Source organism: Mobula birostris, chromosome 22 (genome assembly GCF_030028105.1).
Source record: "Mobula birostris isolate sMobBir1 chromosome 22, sMobBir1.hap1, whole genome shotgun sequence".
NCBI classification, from domain to species: domain Eukaryota; kingdom Metazoa; phylum Chordata; class Chondrichthyes; order Myliobatiformes; family Myliobatidae; genus Mobula; species Mobula birostris.
Window position 1 is genome coordinate 23,178,875 of NC_092391.1, and position 27,991 is coordinate 23,206,865.

Here is a 27,991-nt window from a genome sequence, read left to right on the forward strand (position 1 = left end):
GATCCATTAACTGAACTCTTGTTGCTATTGTAATAGACATACATAGGAAATGGGTGCAGATAGAAAACCATCAAAGTTACTTTGTCACTATTGTAGGATAATGAAATGGGTGGAAACGTACATAATTCACAATCTCCAACAGTGAGTTGGGGTTCACTTTAAGAGGCTGGTCTGACATGATGGCTTAATGACCTGCAGTTTTTTACCCCGCGCTTTGTGTTCTGTGTTTGGTGGACAGTGTTACGTACCCCGTAACTGGGTTGCCAAACCAGCAGAAATGGACCACTCGTTGGAGTCTGGATTACTAGGAACTAATAAAGTTTCATTAAAGAAATAAGTAACACAGTACTCTAATAGTAAGGATATAAGTGCAACAGGTTAGCAATGATAATGCACATATGTACACAGAACTAGGGTAATAGGAATCAAACCAAGCTCTATCACAGTCTAGGGGTAAAATGATCAGTCTTAAGTGACGCAGAGTTCAGTTCAGTTTAGTACAGTTTGCAGTAATCGCTGTTGTGCCGTTGGGGGAGGGGATGCAAATTTGATTCAGGCAGACCTTCGATGTTCTTCGCAGTTGGTTTCGGGCAGACCCTTTTATGTCTTCTATCCCGCTGTGGTCACCGACTGTGACCTCTCCATTCCGGATACGACTGTCCTTCCGCGGTGAACCCGGCACCCAGGCAAGGGCGGGCACCACACACACCAGGTTCCCACCAATCGTACCTTTTCACCCTGTGAGTCTATGGTTGGTTCCCGCAAACCGGACCTCCAAACTCTCACCAACTTGTGGGGGCACACCGCTCTTCCAGGGTCTCGTTATCTCGTGATCTCGTGGTGTGTCCGGTGCCTTAGCGAACCTGTTTTTTTTTATCCCTGTACTGGGGTATCACTTGTCCATCAAACTTCAAATAGTTCAGGTTCAAAGCAACCGGTCTGTCAATATTCTGAATTGTGTTTCTTTTCTGTTAATCTCTCCCTCCTATCTCATTAACATTTTGAACGTTTCTCCATTGTCTCCCTTATCTCTCTCATTAGCATCAATCATCTGATAACTTGGTTTGGCGTCACAACAGTCAAGGAGTTGTTACAGTTTCCCTTAAACTTAAAACGCCCTGCCATTTTATTTACAAACACCGACACTATCGTACATGAGCCATATTCAGTTCTTTTAAAACTACTATGATGTTGACTATTTAACGTCTCTATCAGCTAAGCATAACCCTCAGTCTAATGGGACTTTGTATTTATAACTAACCCAAATATATTTGTTGATTTCAGGGAGATCCTGGAGAGTCTGGCTTCCCTGGGCTGATGGGAGTATTTGGACCAAAGGTATTGGATCTGTGACTAATTTCAGAGATTAAGGATCATTTTCACTTTTCCACGATCTTCTCCGAACCTTGTACAATTCAGTAACATTTAGATCAAAAGGAAGTCATTGGATTCTCAACTAGCATGTTGATCAGGGTTTTTATTTTAACATTTATTTTGATTAATATGTTTGTAAGTTGCAGAGTAATTCACCATTTCATTACCAACATAGTTTGTTTATAAAGTGTATATTTCCTCCACATGGTGTTGCTATATCCTGCAAAATACTCATTAACTCCACAGATGTCAGATAAGTTTAAGTACTTATCTTAAGTACATGAACTTCTTTCTTGTGATTCATGTAAGTTAGATTTTAAATAATTCAGAGCATAACCAATAATGGCATCTTTGTGCAAATAGTCTCAAATATATATGGGTGTGTGTGTGTGTGTGTGTGTGTGTGTGTTGACCATGAGGGAGCTATTGAAATGTTTACTTTTAGCCATTGTAGGCACAGCTTTGGTCCCCTCAATGAAGGAAGGATTGTAGTAGCATTGCAGACAGTCCAACGGAGATTCACCGAACTTATTCTTGGGATGAAAAGTTGTACTCTGTCCAGGAGCACTAAACAGCTTAGGTCTCCATGCTGTAGAATTCTGAAGAACAAGAGAGATCTCATTGACACACATAAAGTACAAAGTTCAATATAAACTTATTATGAAGTACATTAATGTCACCATATACAACCCTGAGATTCCTTTACTTGTGGGCAAACACAGTAAATCCAAGAAACACAATACAATGAATGAAAGACCGTACTCAAGAGGATAGACAAACCACCAATGTGCAAATACAAAAGAGAGAAAAATAATAATAATAATAATAAATAAATAAGCAATAAATATTGAGGTCATGAAATGAAGTGTCCTTGAACGTGAGTCCACAGGTTGTGGGAACAGTTCAGTGATGGGTTGAGTGAAGTTATCCCCACTGGTTCAGGAGCCTGATGGTTGAGGGGCAGTAACTGTTCCTGAACCTGGTGGTGGGGGTCCTGAGACCCCTGTACCTTGTACCTGATGGCAGCAGTGAGAAGAGAGCATGGTCTTGGTGGTGGTAGGTTGTTGATGATGGATGCTGCTTTCCTGCAACATCACTAAGCCCTAACGATGCAAGATGGGTTGATGTTTTGATGTCTGTGCTAGTGGGAGTATCTCATACAATGAGACACAGTTGCATAGTAAAGGGTTAGTTGATCAGTTAAAGCTGTGGTGTAAAAATGTTCTCCTCAATAATGGTAGTGAATCTCTGGAATTCTTTGCCCCAGAGAGTTATTGGAGCTGGATCAATAGAAGAATTTGACGTGGAGACAGATAAAATTCTGAAAGGTTCTGGAATGCCTATGGAGAAAGAGCATGCTAGGAATTGAGGCCAGCATACAGTGTGTCAGCCATCATCATGTTGAATGGTGGAGGCAGAGATGGGCCAAATGGCCGACCTCTGCTTCTATTTCCTCTGTTCTTGTTTATTTATTCCTCTTAAAGCCCATATTCTTCATATATTTCATGTATCACCATGGGCATTTTTCAGTTTTTTTGAAGTTAATGCAGCAATGATACACAGTTGCACGTGATTTTAACATTAATTTCCCAAACATTTTCTGATTTCCTTTTCTTTGTGGTAAAAGCTGAATCAGACTTGACCCAGCCCATTGTTCCCATTCACCTCCATAACCACACAAACCATATATGACCACTCACTCACAAAGTCCTGGAGGTGTTGCTGCTACACTTTAAAAATAAGTTTAAAAACACTTAAAAATTATAAATGAACTTAAAAGACTTTTTCCCCGTGCAAATTAATTAAAAATACTAATTGGTTATAAAAGATAAAAACAAATAACTTAGCTTTGCTTACTTTTTCAGTAAAGATCAGCAAACCTTTTCTACTGAACTGAATCCTGCTACATTGTCAGTTTGGAATGGTTAGAACGGAGAGGCCCAGTGAATAATTAGGTGGAAGAGAGGGTGGGAAGTTGATGGAGGTACAGTCATTGAGCTAAAAAGTAATGGAATAATTGAACCATGTTGGGAGTAATTTGGGATTGATGCATTAGATTAAAGAGGTAATTAATGTGAACTGTTAGAATATAAAACAGCACAGGCCCTTCAGACCGCAATATTATGCCGACTTTTTAACCTACACTAAAATCCTTCCCTCCCACATAGCTCTCCATTTTTCTTTCAGCTATGTGCTCTCTAAGAATCTCTGAAATGTCCTTAAAGTACCTGCCTCTATCACCACCATCCTGGATTGCATTCTTTGCTCTTATCACTCTCTGTGTGGGAAAAAAAACTTACCTCTGACATCGCCCTATACTGTCCTCCAGATACCTTAAAGCTATGGCCCTCATATTAGCCATTTCCACCATTGGGGAAAAAAATCTCTGGCTGTCCACTGTTCTCCTGGCATCCATGTGACAAAACATCTAAAATCTTTGGAATCTGTACTTTAGAGAAGCTTCTAACTGCTCATCCCGATGAGTATCAATTAATAGGGACCTTTGCAGTACCAAGGTTAAGTTCCCATTCTAAATTGATATGAAAATGATGCCGAGCTGAAGGAAGTGAAATGGATGAAGGTTCGCAGCAGAGCTATCAACATCCGGATAGCAGTAGCAACAACAGCTTGCATTTATATAAACTCGGATACCAAACAAGATTTTCTTGGGAAACACTTTCTGTAGATTGAAATTTTCCCCTTGCTTCTCCAATATTTTGATGAGAGAGGAAAACCAAGGAATAATGTTCTAATTAGCCTAACATTTGTGGTTGGGAAATTACTGGAGTCTGTATTTAAGCATAAAGTGATTGTATTCCTGGAACTGTCCGGTCGGTCAGGGCGAGCCAGGATCGATTGTAAAGGCAAAAAAACTGCAGGTGCTGGAAATCTGAACCAGAAAATCCTGGAAGTACTCCGCAGGTCAAACAGAAAGGTCATTGACCTGAAACGTTAATTCTGTTTCTCTCTCCACAGGTGCGGCCTGACCTGCGGAGTATTTCCACATTTTCTGTTTTGTTGTGGATTTGTAAAGGGTAGGTCACGACTTTTTCGAAGAGGTGACTGAAGTGGAATACAGAAATAATTTTCTAGTGGTGTTATTTACGTGCACCTCAAGAAGGCATTTGAAAAATCCCTCGTTACCGAGCGCAGCAAAAGCAGAAGCTCGTAGAGTTAGTGACCTGCCTAGGGAGTTAGTTATGTGGCTCAGTGGTGTTCTATTAGGATTTGTTTCAGAGCAATCACTTTCTCCCACAACTAACCTATAACGTGACATTTAGACCGCCAAGCCATTTAGAATGGGCATTTTAAGGCTGTGTGGCTACTTGATCGTCCCGAGCAAGGTGTCCTGACTTGCTGAAGTTCTGTGCTCATATTTCACACTAAACACATGACGTGGCATGAAATCCATGCCCGCTTCACCATATCTGTACCTTTAACTCTTGCCGGTCACCTGTCTCTACTTCTCGCTGTCTCAATAAAGCAGCCGGCATAATCAAAGACCTCATCCACCCCAGACATTCCCCCTTCTCCCCTCTCCCAACAGGCAGAAGATACAAAAGCCTGAAAGCACATCCCACCAGGCTCAAGGACAGCTTCTACCTCACTTTTGTCAGATGCTGGAACAGACAACTTGTATGATAAGATGGACTCTTGGCCTCACAATCTACTTCATTATAATCCTGCATTTTATCGTTCACCTGCACTGCACTCTTTCAGTAGCCTTTACACTCTATCCTGCATTGTTACTGTTCTACCTATTCTAGCTCAATGCTCTGTATAATGATTTGATCTGTGTAAACAGTATGCAAGACAAGCTTTTCATTGTATATTGGTACATATGACAGTAATAAACCAATACCAATATCTGATCTAAAGTTATAAACACAAGAAATTCTACAGATGCTGGAAATCCAGGGTAACACGCACAAAATGCTGGAGGAACTCAGCAGGTCAGGCAGCATCTATGGAAAGTCAACGTTTTGGACCGAGGCACTTCATCGGGACCGGAAAGGAAGGCGGAAGAAGGTGGGGGAGGGGAAGAATAACAAGCAGGAAGGTAATAGGTGAAGCCAGGGGGAGTAGGGATGAAGTAAGAAACTGGGAGGTGATAGGTGGAAAAGGTAAAGGGCTTGAAAAGAAGTAGAGTGGAGCATGGGAGAAAGGGAAGGAGGAGGTGACGGTTAGAGGCAAGTGAGGAGAAAGATAAGAGGGGAGCCACAGAGGGAAGGGAGAGGGGGTAAATTACCAGAAGCTAGAGAAATAGGTGTTCATGCCATCAGGTTGGAGGCTACCCAGATGGAATATGAGGTGTTGCTCCTCCAACCTGAGAGTGGGCTCATCATGGCAGTGGAAGAGGACATGAACCAGTGTGTCAGACTGGGACTGGGGGTTGGAAATTTCCACCAGGAAATCCTGCTTGTGCTCAATAAAGCACTCCCCCAAACTATGTCGGGTCTCACCAATGTAGAGGAGGCCACGTTGGGAGTACACCAACAGGTGGAGTGTTGCCTGACCTGGAAGAGCTGTCGTTCCAGTCTTTCCAGGTGAGTCCTTGCAGGTGAGGCAACATTTCACCTGCGAATCTGTTGGGGTCGTCTACTGTAACTGGTGCTCCTGATGCAGCCTCCTCTATGTTGGTGAGACCCGACATATCTATGTTTAAATAGATACAGATTTGTAACTGTCTTCTAGTTAGCAATGCCACAGTCCTATTGAAGGCTCCACCAGTGTTTGGCAAGCTTAACACAACAGTGGAAGCTTCTGACTTTGTCCTTGGAAAATAAGCAAGACCTCGGAACTTTCCCTCTTCTGCACTTAGCAGCCCGAAATTTCCCATCCACCAAAATCAATGACAGGAAAGTTATATCACGGGAGTGGTCAGACCAATTACTTAATAACTGGCAATTATATTCTTTATTGCATTTAAGTGTATCTTGATATTTTCAGTCAGATGATCTTACTTATGAATGTGGAAGTAAATTAGAATTATGGCAACAATTCATCACTTGTTATTTGCTTTCCATTTAGGGCCATCCTGGAGACATGGGTTTTACTGGGATCCAAGGTCCAAAAGGGCCTCCAGGATTAATGGTAAGTAGTTACATTTTGCAGAAAATTCAATTTCACATTGTAAATAATTGTGCATAGAAGTATCCTTACTTTCATAAGTTATTGTGTGTTATGTATACTACTGTGCTTCACACCCTGGTTTGAAGAAACGTTGTCTTCTTTCTATATACATTATGTATGTTATATACTTGCATGTAGTTAGATGACAATAAGCTTCAATTGACTGAATATGATACTTGAACCAAACCTGACTCTCAAAAGCACAAGTATGTTGCACCATTGGTCAATGCATTCAACCCCTCAATCTGCTCGGTCAGCCAAGGATAAACACTGTGGTCTTGAAATGGACAATGTGGGCCCCATCTGGAGGCAGTGGATAGCACATATCCGTGAGCATTACAGGGTGATTCAATTACACATTTTACTAGTTACTGAATTAATAAGGAATTTACAATTCTGCAAGCATGCATAATTATGGGAAACATCAAAATGAGTAGATGTAAAGATGTGGATTACAGGAAGAGGGAACTATCTGTTATCAGTCACTGTCATCTATTATAAGATCATAAGATATAGAAGCAGAAGTAGGCCGTTCAGCCCATCAAGTCTGCTCTGCCATTCAATCATGGGCTGATCCAGTTCTTCCAGTCATCCCCACTCCCCTGCCTTCACCCCCTACCCTTTGATGCCCTGGCTAATCAAGAACCTGTCTATCTCTGTCTTAAATGCACCCAATGACTTGGCCTCCAAGCCACTCATAGCAACAAATTCCACAGATTTACCACTCTCTGACTAAAGTAATTTCTCCACATCTCAGTTCTAAGTGGATGTCCTTCAATCCTGAAGTCGTGCCCTCTTGTCCTAGGACCCCCTACCATGGGAAATAACTTTGCCATATCTAATTTCTTCAGGCCTTTTAACATTCGGAATGTTTCTATGAGAACCCCCCCCTCATTCTCCTGAACTCCAGGGAATACAGCCCCAGAGCTGCCAGACGTTCCTCATATGGTAACCCTTTCATTCCTGGAATCATTCTTGTGAATCTTCTCTGAACCCTTTCCAATGTCAGTATATACTTTCCAAAATAAGGAGCCCAAAACTGCACACAATACTCCAAGTGTGGTCTCACGAGTGCCTTATAGAGCCTCAGCATCATATCCTTGCTCTTATATTCTATACCTCTAGAAATGAATGCCAACATTGTATTCGCCTTCTTCACAACCGACTCAACCTTTAGGCTATCTTGCACAAGGACTCCCAAGTTCCTTTTCATCTTTACATTTTGAATTCTCTCCCCATCTAAATAATAGTTTCCCATTTATTTCTTCCACCAAAGTGCATGACCATACACTTTACTATCTTCAGATCGGAATTGTTAAAATATAAAGGATTTTATAAAATATGATATTATAATCATACTTTACATAAACACAAAGTTTTATAGTAAAACCATAGGGCAAAACTGTGCAGAATTCTTTGAGTCTTTGGCTACGTCCACACTACGCTGGATAATTTTGAAAACGCAGTTTTTTCTCTTTGTTTTGATCCTCTGTCCACATTGAAATGGCGTCTTCATCCCCCGAAAACAGAGCTTTTCTAAAACACTCTTCAGAGTGTGTAAATTTGAAAACGATTGTTGCGCGTTGTAGTGTGGACGGGGTAAATGGAGATATTTAAAAATGCTGTCATGACAACACCACAACAACAACGTTTTTTCTGCTTCTGCTTGGTACTGCGCAAGCACTGCCGGGCGGCTGTTATAACGCACAGTCGGTGTGAACGGCGTGAGAGTTAAATTGTAAAGTGAGCTTTTTTGACTATTTAAAAACGCTGTCATGACGAGCCGGCCCAATGGCGGCAGCGCGGCATTTCATTGTTTTCTTGAATGCAACCCCCACACAACCTAACAATTTCAGAACAGACAGCAACAAGACTGAAGCCAGAAGAGTTAGAAATGTACTCGCCAAATACTTTGACCCATAGCTTACTGACTCACTTTGTTTACTCACTTTGCCCTATTTTCTGTCCTTGCTTGTGTGAAGGTAGTTTCCTATTTATGCAAGTACTTCTCTGACCATGGATGTGTAACAGCCTAATGTAACGTTGTATGGAAATACAAGATAACACTGATGCAGACATGTTTTATACATTTAACAAGGTGCTTTATTAATGCAACAGAGTTAGTCAGTTTTTCAATGTTCGTTGTCAGCCAGGTCATGCTGTCCATGAACTCCCTGTTGGTTGCCTCCATACGCTCCAGTATTTTTTTAGTTTTAAGTCCTCCTGCGCGAGAGCCAACAGCAATTCCTTTAAAGTTTTTCTAGTCTGTAACTGGACAAACACGCACCAAGTATACCGTTTCCTCTTCGCTTGTTTTCTGTGTGTCCTGCGCATGCCCAGTAGGAGGAGATTCGCTTAAATATCCGTTCTAATGTAGGTGGAGTTATTTTGAAAAACGCTTGGTGTGGATGCCTGTCGTTTTTACTCGAAACTGGCGTTTTCAAAATTATCCGGTCTAGTGTGGACGCAGCCTTAATTATAGTCAGTAGCCACTTTATTAGGTACACCTGTACACCAGCTTGTTAATGCAAATATCTAATCAGCCAATCATCTGGCAGCAACTCAATATATTAAAGTATGCAGATGTGGTCAAGGGGTTCAGTTGTTGTTCAGACCAAACATCAGAATATCCTAATCTGTGCCTTGTATTTTGTGGTTGTTGATACTTACATTTTTCTAACTTCTAAACTTGGAGAATCGAGAAAACTTACTGTTCACACCCTGCTAAAATCAATATTAAAAAATAAGCTTTGAAATCAGTTATCTCAATCAAACACATGCAATAAATAAAATTGTGTTTGTAAACTGCTGGTATCAGAGGATAAATTCTCTTTCCTGTCCAGGGTAAAGAAGGCATCATGGGTCCATTCGGTTTGACTGGTCCTAGGGGACATCCTGTAAGTACTCTTTCCTTTGCCTTTATAGTTGAATAAAATAATAGTTTGAATAATTGTTGGCATTTGCATTCTCTTCTAATGCTAATCTAGAAATAAGAAATGCTTTTGCTTATTGATTTGTAGGGTCCAAAAGGTTATAAAGGAAGTCAAGGTAACACGGTAAGATCAACATTGGAAAAGTTTAAAAGCCAGTCTCTCTACCTGATAAGTAATTCTAACTCTTCAATTTGAGATTAGTCTCAATTCAAGATGTGATTTAGTATTAATTTTATGTAGTGTTGATCATGATCATAATTATCAATATTGTTCAATAGAACATAAGAAATAGAAGGGAGGTTGGGCCATTGGCCCTAGTCAAGGGGTATTCATAAAGTTAAAGAGAAAAGATGGCAAGATGTTTCTGAACGGCAAATTGGGTAACAGTAACCAGACTTGAACAAACGGAAGAGCATGTAAACAATAAAGTGCATCTCCAATCAGAGAAAAGCTGGGAAAAAAGTATAAAGTCAAATGAAGTCTCTTTCTTTGAATGCATGCAGCACCTGCAAGAATTATTATTTTTTTACTTATTGAGATACAGCATAGTATAGGGTCTTCCGGCCCTTCGACCCATTCCGTCCAGTAACCTCTGATTTAACCCCAGCCTAATCACGGGACAATTTACAATGACCAATCAACCTACTGACTGGTATGTCTTTGGATTGTGGGAGGAAACCAGAGCACCCAGAGGAAACCCACTCGGTCACGGGGAGAACGTGCAAGCTCCTCGCAGACGGCGGCGAGCATTGAACCCGGGCCGCTGGTACTGTGAAGCGTTGTGTTAACTGCTGCACTACCGTGCCACCCCAGACACTAACACAAATGAATGACTGTGATCTATTTGTGCAGATGTGGATCCAAAGTGATCGAAATTAGGAATACTTCACTCTTAGAAGAGATAGAAATGTAAAAGGAGGATAATAAGGAAAAGGATAAAAAGAAAAGATCGGAGCTAGGAAAATCAAAAAATAGAATCAGTTTGGGGGAAGCAGAGAAATAGCAAGGAGTAATAAACAGAAATTGTGATTTTGCCAATAGTAATGGCAATGTATAAAGAGTAAAAATCCAGTCCTCTGCTAAACAACTGTTCAGTACAGTGCTGTACTGTTCTATGTTCTATTCAGAAATGCTGATGGTTCAGCATAAGCTTCAGCTAGTGATGTTCACTCCATTCCTTTCAACTTACCAGGGACCTGATTCCTGAGCTTCCTTTCTAGAAAGTCCGACAAAGGGATAGGTTACTTTCAATTTTGAAACCAGCAGCTTTGTGGAACGTGGATGCAGTGATAATTCCAAAATTTGGTTCTATGTAAAATTGTTTTCTAGATGGAAAGGTAACGAATGCAGTCCTATTATTTAAAAAAAAGGAGGGAGTGAGAAAAAAAGAGAACTGTGGATCTCTTAGCCTGAAAAGTGGTGAGGTTTGTTATTAAGAAAATATTTACTGGGCACTTGGGAAATGATAGTAGAAGTGGACAGATTCCAATGGATCTATTAAGAGTTATTGAAGTTCCAATAAGCATAATTTAAAGTCTGTCACAAACCTTGTGGCCCATCAGGCCGATGCTTATGTCAGTTTCAATAAGCAGAATAGCTATGTGCAAACCAGCAGATCTGTACATTTGGAATTTCAGGAGGTCTTCAGTAAGACGTCACACAATATTGGGGGGACTCTGGATTGTAGACTGGTTAATGGACAGAAAACAGGATTAGGAATAAATGAATCTTTTTCAGGCAGGAAGGCTGAGTTTAGTGGGGTGCTGCAGGGAACGGTGCTCAGATCCTGGCATCAGCTCAGTGATAAGATCAGTAGAGAAGACCACAGGCATCGAGGTGGATACTTCTTAGGCTGTGTGCTTGTACTCAATGTTGTTGCAAAGTGAAAGGGGATTCATTCTTGCACTGACATTGAAATGGCAGCAGCTGATGCTGGTAACACTGAAGAACAGCAGTTTCAGGCTCCTTCACCTTGCAACTATGGAAAACAACTTTAAGGGAAGGGAGGGACATTGAACCCTTGGACGCTACCTCACTATTTTTAATATATAGTATTACTGTTTTTTGCATGATTTTAATCTATTTAATATATGTATACTGAATAAGATTTACTTATTATTATTATTTTTTTTCTTCTATATTATGTATTGCATTGAACTGCTGCTACTAATTTAACAAATTTCATGTCACATGCTGGTGATAATAAACCTGATTCTGATTCTGAGAAGTACACTTCTAGGTCCAAGTAGCTCTGTAATTATTTTCAGGTCTCTTCTTTAATTTTCTTTCTACTGCTTGGGTACCTGTGAATCATTGTAGCCCTTGTTTATATATAAAAAAATAAAGCTTGCAGCCTCCAGCCAGAACCCCAGTCCTCCTCGTGATCAGGAGTGCCTGGATATATTGGAGTGAACCACAAGTGTTCTGTGCCTCTCTATCAGAGGTCTCACATACAGGCCTGCTAGAACTAGTTATTACACCTCACTTGAGTTCATAATTAGTCCACATGTTGATTTTAACTAGGTTCCAGATAGGTTGTGGACAGCAGTTCAGAAGATAGAGATCTGTGCTTTGTAATTAACCATTATGTTGGTTACCTATAAAATATTTCTGAGACTTTCTTACTCATCAATATCTATATTTTTTTCCTTGTTCCTCGTCTGCACGACAGGGGCCACAAGGGCCAACGGTAAGATGTTCCTCTTAATTTTTCAGATTATAACGTTCTTTATCTAACCTGTGTTTTGCTGATCAGCCCCAATGTAATTTTTGTTTAATATTTTAATGCAAGTTACGAGCAGTTCCACAAAGAGGAGAAAGTAGCCCAGAAATCTTCCCATGACCAGCTGCAGTTTAGCCCTGCTGAGTACACGTTCATAATATATTGGCAAAATGTACACGTTTAGCATCATATCCCATTTGTTTGCCATAGAAAACAGTCCATTCTGCTCAGTTATTGTCTATGTGAATATTCTATATTGTCTATCAGAAAAATAGTTTTATCTAATCATGTTCATTAGAATCAGGTGGTATAAAACCACTGCAGATTTAACACCTATTACAAAATATCATCGCAACACTTACAATATTAATTTTTTTTAACTTAATACTGGAAACTGATGGAGTACTTTTATACCTTCTAACATTTTAGGGTCCCATGGGACCTCGAGGACTCCCTGGACCACCAGTAAGTTCTTGAGGTTTTTTTTCCCAACTCTTAAAATTATAACAATAGAATTGCATGTTTTGAACTTTGTATGTTCTGTTGGAAACGTTCTTTGCTGATGTCATAATAGGTATTTTTTGGTGGTTAACTAAGTTTTGTTCTTTTGAACAGGGCCCTCCTGGAATTCCAGACGCACTTGTAAGTTGTCTTCTCACTCCTTCATGTATTTCAAAGCCACACGTTATGAAACTGCCTTGTTCTCACTGAGAGATGATCTCAGATTGATTATTTCATAATAAAAAGCCTGTATTATAGCAAGTTAACTGGGTGAATTAAATATTTACTGCAATCTACAATTCATCACATAATATTACAAAATAACATCCTTTATTCTCCAGATGCAATAACAGATTCTAGTGGGTAATCTATAAATACATTATTTGTTGTACAGTGACCAAAAAGCATTAAATATATCCAAAATACTTTTGAAGTAGTTTCAACTACTCTGCCCATTACTAACTCTGCAGGAGTTTCTCACTTTGGTCCCAATTCTGTGATTGAGTTTCAAATGTATTATGTTCTTATGTTGTACCACTTACCTCTTCAGAAAACTGAAGATCTAGGCGCTGCTTTACAAGCGTATATCGAATCCAAAACTGTACTCAGGACAGAGGTAACTTAATGCATATTGAAATCTTTGATCAGTTGAAACTAATTTTTCATATCTTCTGTAATAAAGTTATTACAAAATTAATTGTGAAGAATTTAACCAGCTATTAAAGCCAACATTTGTTTCCCTTCCACAGAACTATCAGAATTCAGACCTACCTTTGATTGACCAGGGAGCAGAGATCTTTAAGACCCTACACTACCTCAGTAATCTTATCCACAGCATAAAGAACCCTCTGGGCACTAGGGACAATCCAGTCCGGGTCTGCCGTGACCTTATGAACTGTGAGCAGCGAATGAACGATGGTAAGTCCAGCCCTTGCACTGACTCTGATTCCCATTACTAATACAGTCGTCGCGTCATAGAAAAGCACAGCACAGAAACAGGCCCTTTGGCCCATCTAGTCCATGCCAAACCATTTAGACTGCCTAGGCCCCTCCGAGCTGCACCAGGACCGTAGGCCTCCATACCCCTCTCACCATGTGCCTATCCAAATTTTTCTTAAACGTTGAAATCGAGCTCACATGTACCACTTGTGCTGGCAGCTCATTCCACACTTTGCATATCTTCACAGCACCTCCCCACTCCATCGCAATGTTACTGGGCAAGGTCAATCCTAGTAGTAATGACTGAAACAGTACCAATTGCAGGCATTCAATCCATTTGACTGTGCCAGCTTTTTGATAGCTATCCAGTTGATTTCACTCCTTTATTCTTTGCTGGTGTCCCACTGATTTTTTTTTCCCCTTCACATGTTCATCCAATTCTCTTTTCAGTTTCTCTATTAGATCTTTCACCACTGTTTCAAACAATGCACTCAGCATTAAAAAGCAGAACACATATAAAAATGTTCTGTTCGTGTCACCTCGGGTACTTTGGCTATCTACTTTAAATTCCTATGCTCTGCTGTTGATCCTTACAAAATCTGCTCCTGGCCTCATTCTCCAATAACTTCCCACTCCCCCACCCGTCCCATACTGATGGACATGAATTTCCCCATATTGAAATCAGCATTTTGGAGATTACTGGTTTTGGCGGAGACAGGAACTATCTAAAGATGTGTGTTATTTACATTAAAGCCCTAGTTGTACACAAACCTGGGCAGCCCTCAAACTGCTGGTAGAGCCAAGCCCAACTGGAACCAAAGTTGCACATGCTGCAAAGTACGATCATCAGTGACGCGATTGCTGTCAGCCTCTGCCACTCGTATCGGGGTGTTATTCAACGCTGTCACCATTTTCAGACAGTTTGAGAATACATTCTGAGTAGTAATTGCAATAATTCCTATCCTTACCTTGCTGGGCAGATACATTGTATTTGCACCACAGACCACTTTGTAAAGATGATCTGCTTGGTGCATTTCCTCTTCTTTCCCAGCTTCCTATCATTGCTTGTGTACAATAATGGAACTCTTTCCTTTCACACAATGTTTAGGCACTTACTGGATCGATCCTAACCTTGGCTGTACCTCTGACACGATTGAAGTAGCGTGCAACTTCACGAATGGCGGGCAAACCTGTCTCAAACCCATCACAGTGTCAAAGGTAAAGCTCTGCTTTTATTTATCTATTTTATCACATACTCTGATATAACTCTTTATATATCAACTGTAGCCCAAAGATCCTTCCCCAGTTTGGGCTTCCTCATCAGGGTGACCTATGACCCCTTGCCCTGCCCCCGAAATATTCACGGCAAAGAGGATAGCTGCCCCCTGTGATATCCCACCACTGTCAACCTCCAACACACCCTGGCAGGATGCCAGACTGCCTTGTCCTGAGGGCACTACAGATGGCGGCACGATCAGGTCCTAAAGAAGCTGGCGGAGATCCTAGAGACTGCACCGGGATGCAAGAAGCAGCTTCTCCCCAGAGGGACAGAAACTCTTCCCATTTGTTAAGGCTGGTATGAGCGCTGAAATCACTCGCCCAAGAGCTCCATCAAGACTCCTGTCCATGGGCAAGGAGTGGAACGTGAGGGCAGATCTTGGCAGAGCTCCCCACGGATCACCAGCACATCTCTCTGCCCAGACATCGTAGTATGGTCCACGGCCGCCAAGACAGCCCTCTTCATGTTAACCATCCCGTGGGAAGAGGGAGTGGGGGCTGTCTACGAGCGGACGAGGCTGAAGTACTCAGACCTGGCAGTGGACTGTAAGGATGCTGGATGGAGGACCATCACCTACCCTGTGGGGGTAGGGTGCCAGGGCGTCGTCGGCACTCTGTGACACAGCAGTGACTGGAACGAGGCTCAAGTGGGCCACCAAAGAGCTGCCTGAAGCAGCAGAAAAGGGCAGCTTTTGGCTGTGGCCGAGGAGGAAGGACAGAAATTGGGGGACCAACTAACGCCATTGAAAGCTGCAGGGGGTGACAGGGAGATGTCCCGCCCACTGCTCCACCACCAGGAGATGTACCAGGGTTATGGGAGAGAAACATCAATGAGTGGTGCTCCCCGGCTGATGACCCGGCAGTTGACCTAAGGGCGCTGTTGGAGGTGTGGCAGGCAGCAACGCCAAGCAGGAAACAACATCTTCCTGTACATCTCATTGATACCTGAATGAAATCGATGCAGAATTTCTTCACAGACAAACTTGGACATAGGTAACCTTGAGGTATGAGTAACTTAGTTATTTTCAGCTCTTTATAGGGACAGAAACTGGCTGGTGGCGTAGTGGCATCAGCGCTGGACTTCAGAGCGAGGGCTCCCGAGTTCAAATCCAGCCGGCTCCCTTGCATGCTTTCCATCCATGCTGGGTTGAGCGTCAAGCTAGCAACTCAGCCTCTTAAAAATAAGAAAGCCTGCTAAAAAAAAAACACAACGCCATCATGACGGCGTCCTGATGACTCCACTCGGAGTTAAGGGTCTTCTCCTCCTCCTCCTTCTCCTCCTCCTCTCCCCCCCCCCAACACAAAATATCTGCACCTTTCTGATCATAATCTTGGCTTGGGTGCGCGGCTCCTTAGAGTCCAAAAATCTGTTGATCTTATGTATGCCCCATGACTGAGCATACTGTGCAGAAGATTCATAGGTCAGTGGGCTCCCAGTCCTATCTTGCCATTCAATACAATCGTGGCTAATCCATGTTGGCCTCAACTCCTCCATCTTTAAAATATTAATTTTCATCATAAATATTTTTAATGAATTTCAGACCGTCACTGCCCTCTCAGAGAAGAAATTTCTCTGCAATAGTGTGAATCTTTGCAGTGACAAAAATTCTCCAGCCAAGGGAAATGGCCTCTCACCTTCTACTCTCAATCCCTTTGAGAACGCCATACCACCTTTACCACCTTCTACACCCCAGGGTCAGTATAGGCTTAATCTCCTCATCCATGGTTAAGTGGCTGAGCAGACTCGATGGGTCAAACAGCCTAATTCTACTCCTGTGTATTATGGTAACCTGTAATCTCTCATCTCAAAATATGCCCAGTGAATCCACTAAAACGTGCGGAGGCAAAGACTGCACGCAGTATTTCAAGTCTAGCTTCGTCAAAGCTGCGTATTTTTCTCTTGCGTTTCCATTTCAGGCCAACACGTCATTGTCTTCCTAACTGCTTTTGCTGTTTCTGCGAGTTAACCCTTTGTGTATCTCATACTGGTGCTCTCAGATCAGGCTCTATGCCAGTGACTGAAGAATTCTTTTTGATTTCTTGTTCATCCGATTATAGTGACTGCGTTCATCCTTAAAATCATTAGAGTTTTTATGCCACCATCTTGCTCCCTTGGCATATCGAGATCCCCGTGCAGTAACCTTGCTTGTCTTCACAACTTACTGCCCGACGTATCTTTGCATCTTCTGTAAGACTGCCTGCATTATATGGTCCTTTAAAAAATTACTGATGCAGAGAGGGCCATAACAATCCTTTTGCCGCACACTGGACTACCTTACATTTTCCCACTTTGTTTTTATCTCCACCATTTTTGCCTGCTCACAACCCCCTTTGATCCTCTTCACAACATACCTTATTGCCTACTTTCATGATATCAGCAATTTAGCAATCATACCTTCACTCCACTCATCCGTCTTTATATAAATTGTAAAAGGTTGAGGCCCCAGCATCAATCCTTATACCACACTACTTGTTACTTCTTACCAACCAGAAACAATCACATACTCTCCACTTCTTGTTTGTCAGCCAATACGTTACCATGAGCTTTTTGTAACCTCTGAAGCATTATAGAAATTAAAGTACAGTACATCCACATAAATACAATAATTAACGGCTGGGTGTCCCGCAGTAGGAACATGTAGCTAGGTCAAAATCCTCGAACACCCTCACCTGCAGTATTATTGAAGTACCTTCACCAGATGCACCACAACAGTTCAAGGCCATCGCTAGATGCACCACAACAGTTCAAGGCCATTAGCCAGATGGACTACAACAGTTCAAGGTAATTAGCAGATGGTCTACAACAGTTCAAAGCTATTAACCAGATGGTACAACAGTTCAAAGCCATCAGCAGATGGACTACAACAGTTCAAAGCCATTAACCAGATGGACTACAACAGTTCAAGGTAATCAGCAGATGGACTACAACAGTTCAAAGCCATTAACCAGATGGACTACAGTAGTTCAAGGCCATCGCTAGATGGACCGCAACGGTTCAAAGTAATCAGCAGATGGTCTACAACAGTTCAAAGCTGTTAACCAGATGGACTACAACAGTTCAAGGTCATCGCTAGATGGACTACAGTAGTTCAAGGTCATCTGCAGATGGTCTATAACAGTTCAAGGTTCAAAACCATCCTAAAGGACAATTAGATTTGGCCCATAAATTCTGAACCTTGCGTTGACACCCAGATCCTGAAAAAGGATAAATGTATTTTATCTAAACTCTATTGTTCTACAGGATGCAGAGATCTGATCCAAAGTCGTATCAGTTAGTAGGTTAAGAAGCTGGTGCAGGGGGTAGGGCTTCGGGTTCTTGGATTGTTAGTATCTTTTCTGGGGGATGGATGACCTGTTCAAGAGTGACAGGTTGCACCTGAACCCGAGGGGGACCAATATTCTCGCGGGCAAGTTCCTTTAGAGCTGCTGGGGAGGGTTTAAACTAATTTGGCAGGAGGGTGGGAACCAGAGTGAAAGGACTCAGGATGGATGGTAAAAAAGCAAAGATAGCATGCAGTCAGACTGTCAAGAAGGGCAGTTAGATGACAGAACATAACTGCAGCCAGCAGGGTCAGAATCAAGAAGGGTAGCAAATACAGTACTCAAAGTGCTACATCTCAATACACGGAATATGAGAAATAAGATGGATGATCTTGTTGCACTATTACAGATTGTCAGGTGTGATGTTGTGGCCATCACTGAGTCGTGGCTGAAGGATGGTTGTAGTTGGGAGCTAAATGTCCAAGGTTACACGTTATATTGGAGGAATAGGAAGGTAGGCAGAGGGGGTGGTGTGGCTCTGCTGGTAAAGAATGGCATCAACTCAGTAGAAAGTTTGACGTAGGATGAGAAGGTGTTGAATCTTTGTGGGTTGAAGTTAAGAGACTGCAGGGGTAAAAGGACATCTGATGGCAGTTATATACAGGCCTCCAAACAGTGGCTGGAATGTGGACCACAGATTATAATGGGAAATAGAAAATGCATGTCAAAGGGGCAATAGTCATGGGAGATTTCAACATGCAGGTTGATTGGGAACATTAGGTTGGAAATGGATCTCAAGAGAGTGAGTTTGTTGAATGCCTATGAGATGTATTTTTAGAGCAGTTTGTCATTGAGCCTACTGGGGATCAGCTATACTGGATTGGGTGTTACGTAATGAACCAGAGGTGGTTAGGGAGCTTAAGGTAAAAGAACCCTTAGGAACCAGTGATCACAATATTATTGAATTCAACTTGAAATTTGATAGGGAGAAAGTAAAGTCTGACGTAGCAGTATTTCTGTGGAGTAAAAGGAATGACAGTGGTGTGAGAGAGGAGTTGGCCAAAGTAAATTGGAAGGAGATGCTGGCAGGGGTGACAGCAGAGCAGCGATGGTGTGAGTTTCTGGGAAAATTCAGAAAGGTGCAGGATAGATGTGTTCCAAAAATGAAGGAATACTCAAATGGCTGACAAGGGAAGTCAAAGCTAATGTAAAAGCAAAATAGAGGGCATACAACAAAGCAACAATTAGTGGGAAGACACAGGATTGGGAAGTTTTTAAAACCCTACAGAGAGCAACTAAAAGGATCATTAGGAGGGAAAAGATGAAATATGAAAGCAAGCTAACAAACAATGTCAAAGTGGAGAGTAAAAGCTTTTTCAAGTATGTTAAAAAAAAAAGATGAGAATGGATATAGGACCGCTTGAAAATGAGGCCGGAGAAATAATAATGGAGGCCAAGGAGGTGGCAGATGAACTAAATGAGTATTTTGCATCAGTTCTCACTGTAGAAGACACTAGTAGTGTGCCAACTGTTGAAGGATCCGAGGGAAGAGAAGTGAGTCCAGTTACTATTACAAGGGAGAAGGTGCTGAAAGACCTAAGGGTACATAATTCACCTAGACCAGCTGAACTGCACCCCAGGGTTCTGAAAGAGTTAGTGGTAGAGATTGTGGAGGCATTGGTAATGATCTTTCAGAAATCATTGGACTCTGGCATGGTGCCAGAGGACTGGAAAATTACAAATGTCACTCCATTCTTTAAGAAAGGAGGAAGGCAGCAGAAAGGGAATTATAGACCAGTTAGCCTGACCTCAGTGGTTGGGAAGATGTTGGAGTCAATTGTTAAGGATGAGATTATGGAGTACTTGGTGACACATGATAAGATAGGACAAAGTCAGCGTGATTTCCTTAAGGGAAAATCTAGCCTGGTAAACCTGTTGAATACCTTTGAGGAGATTACATGTAGGATAGATAAAGGGGATGCAGTGGATGTTGTATATTTGGACTTTCAGAAGGCCTTTGACACGGTGCCACACATGAGACTGCTTACCAAGTTAAGAGTCTATGGTATTACAGGAAAGCTACTGGCATGGTTATAGCATTGGCTGATTGGTAGGAGGCCACAAGTGGGAATTAAAGGATCCTTTTCTGGTTGGCTGCCAGCAATTAGTGGTGTTCCACAGGTGTTGTTGTTGGGACCGCTTCTTTTGATGCTGTATACCAGTGATTTAGATGATGGAATAGATGGCTTTGTTGCCAAGTTTGCAGATGATACAAAGATTGGTGGAGGGGCAGGTAGTGTTGAGGAATCAGGTAGGCTGCAGAAGGACTTAGACAGATTAGGAGATTGGGCAAGAAAGTGGCAAATGAAATACAATGTTGGAAAATGTGTGGTCATGCACTTTGGTAAAAGAAATAAATGTTCTAAACTGGAGGGAAATCCAAAAATCTGAGATGAGAAGGGACTTGGGAGTCCTTGTGCAAAACACCCTAAAGGTTAGCTTGGAGTTTGAGTCGGTGGTTAGGAAGACAAATGCAATGTTGGCATTCATTTTAAGAGGTCTAGAATACTAGAACAGGGATGTAATGCTGAGGCTTTATAAGGCACTGGTGAGGCCTCACATTGAATATTGTGAATAGTTTTGGGCTCCTTATCTAAGAAAAGATGTGCTGACATTGGAGATGGTTCAGAGGAAGTTCAAAAGGTTGATTCCGGGAATGAAAGGGTTATCATACCAGAAACGTTTGATGGCTCTGGGTCTGTACTCGCTGTAATTTAGGATGAGTGGGGATATCATTGAAACCTTTCGAATGTTGCAAGGCCTAGACAGAGTAGATGTGGAAAGGATGTTTCCCATGTTGGGAGAGTCTAGGACAAGAGGGCACAGCCTCTGGATAGAGAGGCGTCCATTTAAAACAGAGACGCGGAGAAATTTCTTTAGCCAGAGGGTGATGAATTTGTGGGATTCATTGCCACATGCTGTTGTGGAGGCCAGGCCGTTGGATGTAGTTAAGATAGAGCTTGATAGGTTCTTGATTGGACGTGGCATCAAAGGTTACGGTGAGAAGGCCGGAGAGTGGGACTGAGAAGGGGAGAATAGAGTGGAGAATATCAGCCATGATTGATTGGCGGAGCAGACTCGATGTCCCTAATCTCCTAGTACTGCTCCCATGTCTTGTGGTCTAACTGGTCATTGTAAACTGTCCTGTGATTAGGCTAGTATTAAAACAGTGGGTTGCTGGGTGGTGCGGCTCGATGGGCTTGAAGGGCCTGTTCCGCACTGTTATCTCTATATAATTTTTTTTTAATAACCTATAATTGAAATAAAAAGAGTAAATGTTGGAAATAATCATCACTCCAGGGGGCACCTGGGGAAAAGGCTACGGAAAGTGGTGGCTACAACTAACTCCAAAACAGGAAAAAGCCCTCCTCACCATTGAGCACACTGACACAAGGAAAAGCATTCATCATGAAGGACCCTACCATCTCTTTTCAATGGATAGGAGATACAGAAGCCTTAGGTCCCACACCACCAGATTCATGAACAGTTACTACCCTACAACCATCAGGCTCAAACTGGCATGGATAATGAGACTCACCACAAATCTGAACTCATTCTACAACGTACAGACTCATTTATGACTTTTTACAACTTATGTTCTCAGGATTGTTTCTTTTCTCATTTATTTGCACAATTTGTCTGCTATTGCACATTAGTTATTTGTCCATCTTGGTACATGTATAGTCTTTCTTGAATTATATTGTATTTCTTATTTTGCTGTAAATCGCTGCAAGAAAATGAATCCCAAGGTAACATATACATACTTTGACATTGAAAGACTCATAGTCCATATTGTTAAAGTTTGGATTTCAGCAGCTGCAATTTCATTTTTTTACACAGTGCGGTTAGAATTATTTTTAGAAAACGAGCTCCAGATGATTTAAAGGGACCATAAAAATTTCAAATTTGATGTCCAAGAGTTATTGTATTTCTCACTTTTAAAAATCTGGAGGAGTAAGGTTGTTGCAAAGAGTTGCCGTCCAGTTAGTACCAGAAGGTGCCGATGCTGACAGCTAAATCATCAACACAGCACCACCAACTGGTGAATGCTGGCACTGCAAGCACCTTTCTGAAATATTCTAAATATGATGGCTATTGCAATTACTCTTTTACCCAAAGGTTAAAAAAGATTATTCAAGCTTTCCCTACATCTGTGAGATGGTGTAAAATATAAAGTTAGGCAAATAGGGACATTGTAATAGGGAACTATGTTGATTGATTTGGATGTGGAACAATGGGAAGAGGATCAGACACAGCACAACACCATGTGGACTGTTTGGATGAGGCAGAGCTTGACTGAAGTGCATCATATAATTAACGGACGTGGTAGCAGAAATTCTGTTTCCTCTGATGACAAAGTCCCGGACAAGAACAAATAGCAGCTGCATATAGTTACACACCAAATACTGTGACTTTCATTGTAACCTTGGTCCTAAAGACAAACAGTTCAGCATAATTCTGCAACAAATCTACTACTTTAATGGTTTTAGATCAAAGTTACACAGATTTAACAGCTGATGGTGGAAATCTGAAACCATAACAGGGACTGGCGGCGTCTGTGGATAGGGAAACAGGGTTCATGTTTTGTTCAAACTGGGGAAAGGGAGAGCTCAGGTAAAAGTTCAAAATGCATATATGTCACCATATACAACCCTAGAGATTTATTTTCTTATGGGAATACTCAACAAACCTATAGAATAATAACTGGAACAGAATCAATGAATGACTGCCAGGCTAGGGATTTCAACCCTTTATGTAGATGTAATGTAATGTTAATGTAGAGTTTATACAAAATACTCTGCAGATGCTGGGGTCAAATGTAGTGAATGTAGAGTTAATGTTTTGTCCAAACTGGGAAAGTGAGAACTCAAGTCAGTTTTAAGTTGCAGAGAGGAATGGATAGGAGGTAGGTTAAGGCTAGGGATAAAGTGAGATATAGACCTTTGTCTGTTACTATACCCCTGGTCTCTACATAACTTACACAAATAAATGACATAACTTCCATCTTAATCCTGACCTCATATGATAGTTATTTAATTCTGTACAGTAAATATTTTAGTTGTTATTTTAGCTAGGAGAAGGCAAGATATATATTTGATTAAAACCCATTTGCAGGTTTGTGATAGAAAATATGAGGTGTGGAATTAAACTGGGCAGCATTCTCAAAGGGCCAGTGGGAGCTGACAAGTCAAATGGCCTCCACACGTTGTGTATCAGTCGAGGATTCAATGATAAATTACCATCTATTACATCTATCGGGGTCCTGATGCTCTGGGCCATCTAGGATAATTACTGATCAAACATTGAAAATAATGCTTTAAACACGCCCAGAGTTACACAACACACAGAAACAGGAGGAGAAATCAATCTAGTGAATTCATTTTACTTCCCCTAAGACAAGTATATCTTTCTTCATATAGGGAGATCAAAGTGGCCACACGAAAGTCCTGAACAAAGAACAGGAAAACTTATTAAATTTGCTATCCAATGTACCGTTAGCCTTCATGCTTGCTTTTTGTGAGTTCAGATAACTTTCCACATTTTGAGTACAACACAACCCACTTTCTTGCTTACTCATGCAGCATATTCATTTCTGTTGCTGTTGCTTTTTTGTATAGTTGCAGAAACCTTTGCATATTCCACTTGCTGCCTCTGTTTGGTCATAGTCTCATGGTTTTTACAGCTCTGATTCCTCAGGTTTATGCTTCTTTAAAAAATTATAAGATAATGGAACTGCGTCATAAATGGTGCTTCCTCTCTGTCCATCTTACTGAGAAAATACAGAACTGATTGAAGCTATCATTTCAGTTGAAGTAATGCTCTGAAAGAGGTTTTGTGTGACATTTACCTTCTGATAAATTGATACCTGGACCAAAACAATACCTGAGGTACATGTAAATATGGCGGGAGGAGAAGCTGACGGCGCGCGGCCTCTCCGATGAAATGTTATCGTATTTGTTAAATACGGGCCATGCACAATTCTGATTTGATGGAGACAGACGTGAGAAGCAAGGAGGAACATCTGGAGGAACTTCTGAAATGCCTGCTACTGTGCAATCGAGAATCTCCGGAGTGAAGGCCCCAAATCCTCGGCTTTTCCTGTTGCTGGCGGCTGGAGCTGGGGTCGAAGCGCTCGGCAGAGGTGGTGCTCAGTGGCGGAGGGCTGGTCGGAGGCTCGAAGTTTTCGGATGACTCAGAGTCGGACTGTGGTCGGGTGCTTCCAGGATGCTACATCAGCAAGTTTGCAGTGCTGGTAGCTCATGGCAGGAAGAGAGTTTTCTTCCTTCTCCCGTCTGCGTGAGATGATGGGACTTTCAAGAGACTTTGAACTTTTTTTTACCGTGCCCATGGCCTGTTCTTCATCAAGTTACAGTATTGCTTGCACTGTTGTAACTATATGTTATAATTATGTGGTTTTTGTCAGTTTTTCAGTCTTGGTCTGTCCTATGTTTCTGTGATATCACACCGGAGGAACATTGTATCATTTCTTAATGCATGCATTACTAAATGACAATAAAAGAGGACTGCGTGTCCTCATAATCTAATCTAATGTTGTGTCAGGTCACAGAGACCTTACCAGCAAGGAGAAGAAGTAGAGTATAAGAATAAATCTCGGCAAGCAAGGAGTGAGAAACATGTACAGAAACATTAGAGGATCCTTATGAACTTGGATGTCTGGAAGCCTGAAGTTCCTACTTTGGGTCCGTGTTTTCTGGATCAATTCTGCTGCCCCACCAGAAGCACCGAACTAAAGTCTCTTCTGCTGGGATAATCTGAACCACTACCTTCCCAGGATCAAATGAAACAATGCAAGAAAGGCTGTATTTCAATAAATATGCACCCATACATCAGTTGGAAGCAGGTGTTGCAAAAAAGTGTAAAAAAACTGTCTTCAATGTATATTTAAAATATATTTATATTTAAACCATAGGCTATATTCATCTCTCAAAGTTTCTGCTGTATTACGATTCATCCATGCCTCGCATAGTATTAAACTCCAGTCATTGAAAAGCACTTTTTCCTCCAATTAACCATAAATATTGCCAAGGAGAGCACATGCTTTTTCTTGCATCAGATTTGAATATTATCGTAGACCTCCTTTGATCTGCTTTTAAATCTAGTAAAGAAGAAGGTTCTTCCCACTGGTGGTGTAGTGGTATTGGCACTGGACTTCGAGACAAATGGCCCCGGGTTCAAATCTGGCATGTTAGGCCTCGAGCCAGCAACTCAGCCTCGTAAAAAAAAAACAGCCAAATGCTGAAGAAACAGAAAGGTTGCTGCTCAATGCACCACAGGAACACAAAACCAGAAAAAGATTAATAATTCAGCAGGTCAGAATCTGAAATGTCCTAACTGTGTACTGCATAGACATGAGATTATACAAATTTACAATCACAAAGAAAGCCTTTCAGCCAGGGTTCCTAAGTAAGTTCTAAATCTCAAACCCTTTACTTTGCCCATAATCTTCTATTCTAATGCCCATCAGCTGTCAAACCAATTCCCTACTGAATGCTACAACTGAATTTTCTTCCTCCAACCATCTAAAGACATTCCAGATCCTGATAGTTCATTGCATGGAAAGAAGATATTGCCGCTCTGGGTATTCTGCACTGATTTTGAGCTTAAGTCTTTGGATTTTGGCTTGAGTCCATGACCTTCTACCCCAGAGACAAGAATGCCGTCTGTATATTATAACTTTTGCCCTAATGCGGTTGAAGATCAGACTGTATGTATGGACCTTCTAAAGCTGTTTCATATAGTGTTACATAATGTCAGTTTAATTGAAATATGTGGAATAAAAGGGGAAAGTGACAGAATAAATCCAAACAATACACACAAACTGCTGGAGGAACTCAGCAGGCCAGGTAGCATCTATGGAAAAGGTAAACAGTTGACGTTTCGGGCTGAGACCCTTAAGCAGGACCCTTCTCTTGCTTGAGAATGAATTCAAATTGGCTTGGGGACAGAAAACACAGCTTTGGTAAACGGCTGTTTCTCCTGGGACCACCAATTGGCTTAATATACCCTACTGACTAGGATACAGTTTAGATATTTGCAAATTAAACAGTGAGGGAAGTTGTGCCAAGCTTCAGCCAGCAGAGACTAGTGAAATGGACAGGCACACAGCAGATGGACTTAATGATGGGTAATGCAAGTCATTATAGCCTGCTAGAAAGCTCAAAAAATGGCTGTATAAGGATGATGATACAATTTCAAATGATATGCAGGAGCAGAAAGATTCAGGCATTTATGTGCATCAATCCTCCAAGGTACATTCAGCATCCTAAAAGAGACATTGACTACAAAGTGTAGTCACACTGATGGAGTTTTCATAAATCAAATGGCAGAGGCGTTTTAAGTTGAAGGGAAACAGTAACAACTCACTTCATTGCCAACCAAACACAGAACGTAAAGCACAGTAAAAAAAAACCACATAATTACATCATCACGTCAGAATAGCCTCTTAAAGTGAACCCCAACTCAATGACGGTGGTTATGAATTAGGGGTTTCCACCACTTAGGTTACCCTACACAGAGTCTCTATAGAAACACAAACGAGAAAATCTGCAGATGCTGGAAATCCAAGCAACACACACAGGAAACGAAGGGTCGGCCTGAGATGTCGCCTGTACCTTTTTGCCCGGCCTGCTGAGTTCCTCCACCATTTTGTGTGTATTGCCTCTATAAAACACTGATTCTGCTGCAGCTAGACTGTGCCCAATTCTTGCGGTGGCAGTTTAAGGAAAAGATTTATTAGAATCCCGGGAGTTATGGGAGTTTCTATTTACCTGGAAAAGCTGGAGAGATTGAGAAGTGATTCACCGAAATGTTAAGAGTCACAAAGTTAAGCAAAAGGAACAAAGAGAAGCAGTTTCGTTACAAGAAGGACTAAGAAATAGATAACATGGATTTAAGGTGTCACCCTGGCTATTTTTGATCTGGAATTTACTGCCTGAAAGGGAGATGAAAGCAAAAACTATTGCAGGACAATAAAGAATGGGACTGACTGGATTACAATCAGATATTTCTGGATAGAATTAAGTTTCACTAAAATAGGTTTAGTTTTTTTTGACAGAATTGTATTCCACATGGCAGAACCCTACCAAGTTATAAAGTCTGTTGATGTCATTATTGACGTGGTTATTGATGTCACTAGTTACTCTCATGTGAAGAGGTTCGATGTGACTTTAAAGTACACAATCCAGAGAATTTTAAAAAATGTTCCCCAGGTAACAAAAACAGAAAATGCTGTAAATGCTCAGCAGGTCAGGCAAATGTTGTGAAAATGTAACAGGGTTAATGCTTCAGGTCAAAGTCTGTCAAAAATTGTAGATTTATGGGAAATGACACTATTCAGGTGTTGTGACTGTGAACCAGAGAGACACTGAAGCTAATGGATATAGCAAAACAAGCAGCAGGCATCATAGAAACATAGAAACATAGAAAATAGGTGCAGGAGTAGGCCATTCGGCCCTTTGAGCCTGCACCGCCATTTATTATGATCATGGCTGATCATCCAACTCAGAACCCTGCCCCAGCCTTCCCTCCATACCCCCTGACCCCCGTAGCCACAAGGGCCATATCTAGCTCCCTCTTAAATATAGCCAATGAACTGGCCTCAACTGTTTCCTCTGGCAGAGAATTCCACAGATTCACCACTCTCTGTGTGAAGAAGTTTTTCCTAATCTCGGTCCTAAAAGGCTTCCCCTCTATCCTCAAACTGTGGCCCCTCGTTCTGGACTTCCCCAACATCGGGAACAATCTTCCTGCATCTAGCCTGTCCAATCCC

At 41.5% G+C, this 27,991-nt stretch overlaps 1 protein-coding gene across 5 annotated transcripts in view; it reads left to right on the forward strand.

Moving 5' to 3' along the window:
* Positions 1-27,991, forward strand: part of col27a1b (collagen, type XXVII, alpha 1b) — a 487,157-nt gene that overhangs the window by 452,315 nt on the left and 6,851 nt on the right. For 3 of the 5 annotated variants that reach the window (XM_072240297.1, XM_072240299.1, XM_072240298.1), the window contains 10 exons: positions 1,285-1,338; positions 6,406-6,468; positions 9,351-9,404; positions 9,528-9,563; positions 12,112-12,129; positions 12,592-12,627; positions 12,778-12,804; positions 13,214-13,279; positions 13,413-13,581; positions 14,711-14,820. In XM_072240297.1, the coding sequence (XP_072096398.1) occupies positions 1,285-1,338; positions 6,406-6,468; positions 9,351-9,404; positions 9,528-9,563; positions 12,112-12,129; positions 12,592-12,627; positions 12,778-12,804; positions 13,214-13,279; positions 13,413-13,581; positions 14,711-14,820 (633 nt within the window). Of the gene's footprint in view, positions 1-1,284; positions 1,339-4,350; positions 4,410-6,405; positions 6,469-9,350; positions 9,405-9,527; positions 9,564-12,111; positions 12,130-12,591; positions 12,628-12,777; positions 12,805-13,213; positions 13,280-13,412; positions 13,582-14,710; positions 14,821-27,991 lie in introns of those variants that run through there. The other 2 variants (XM_072240300.1, XR_011882827.1) reach the window with 2 other exon arrangements.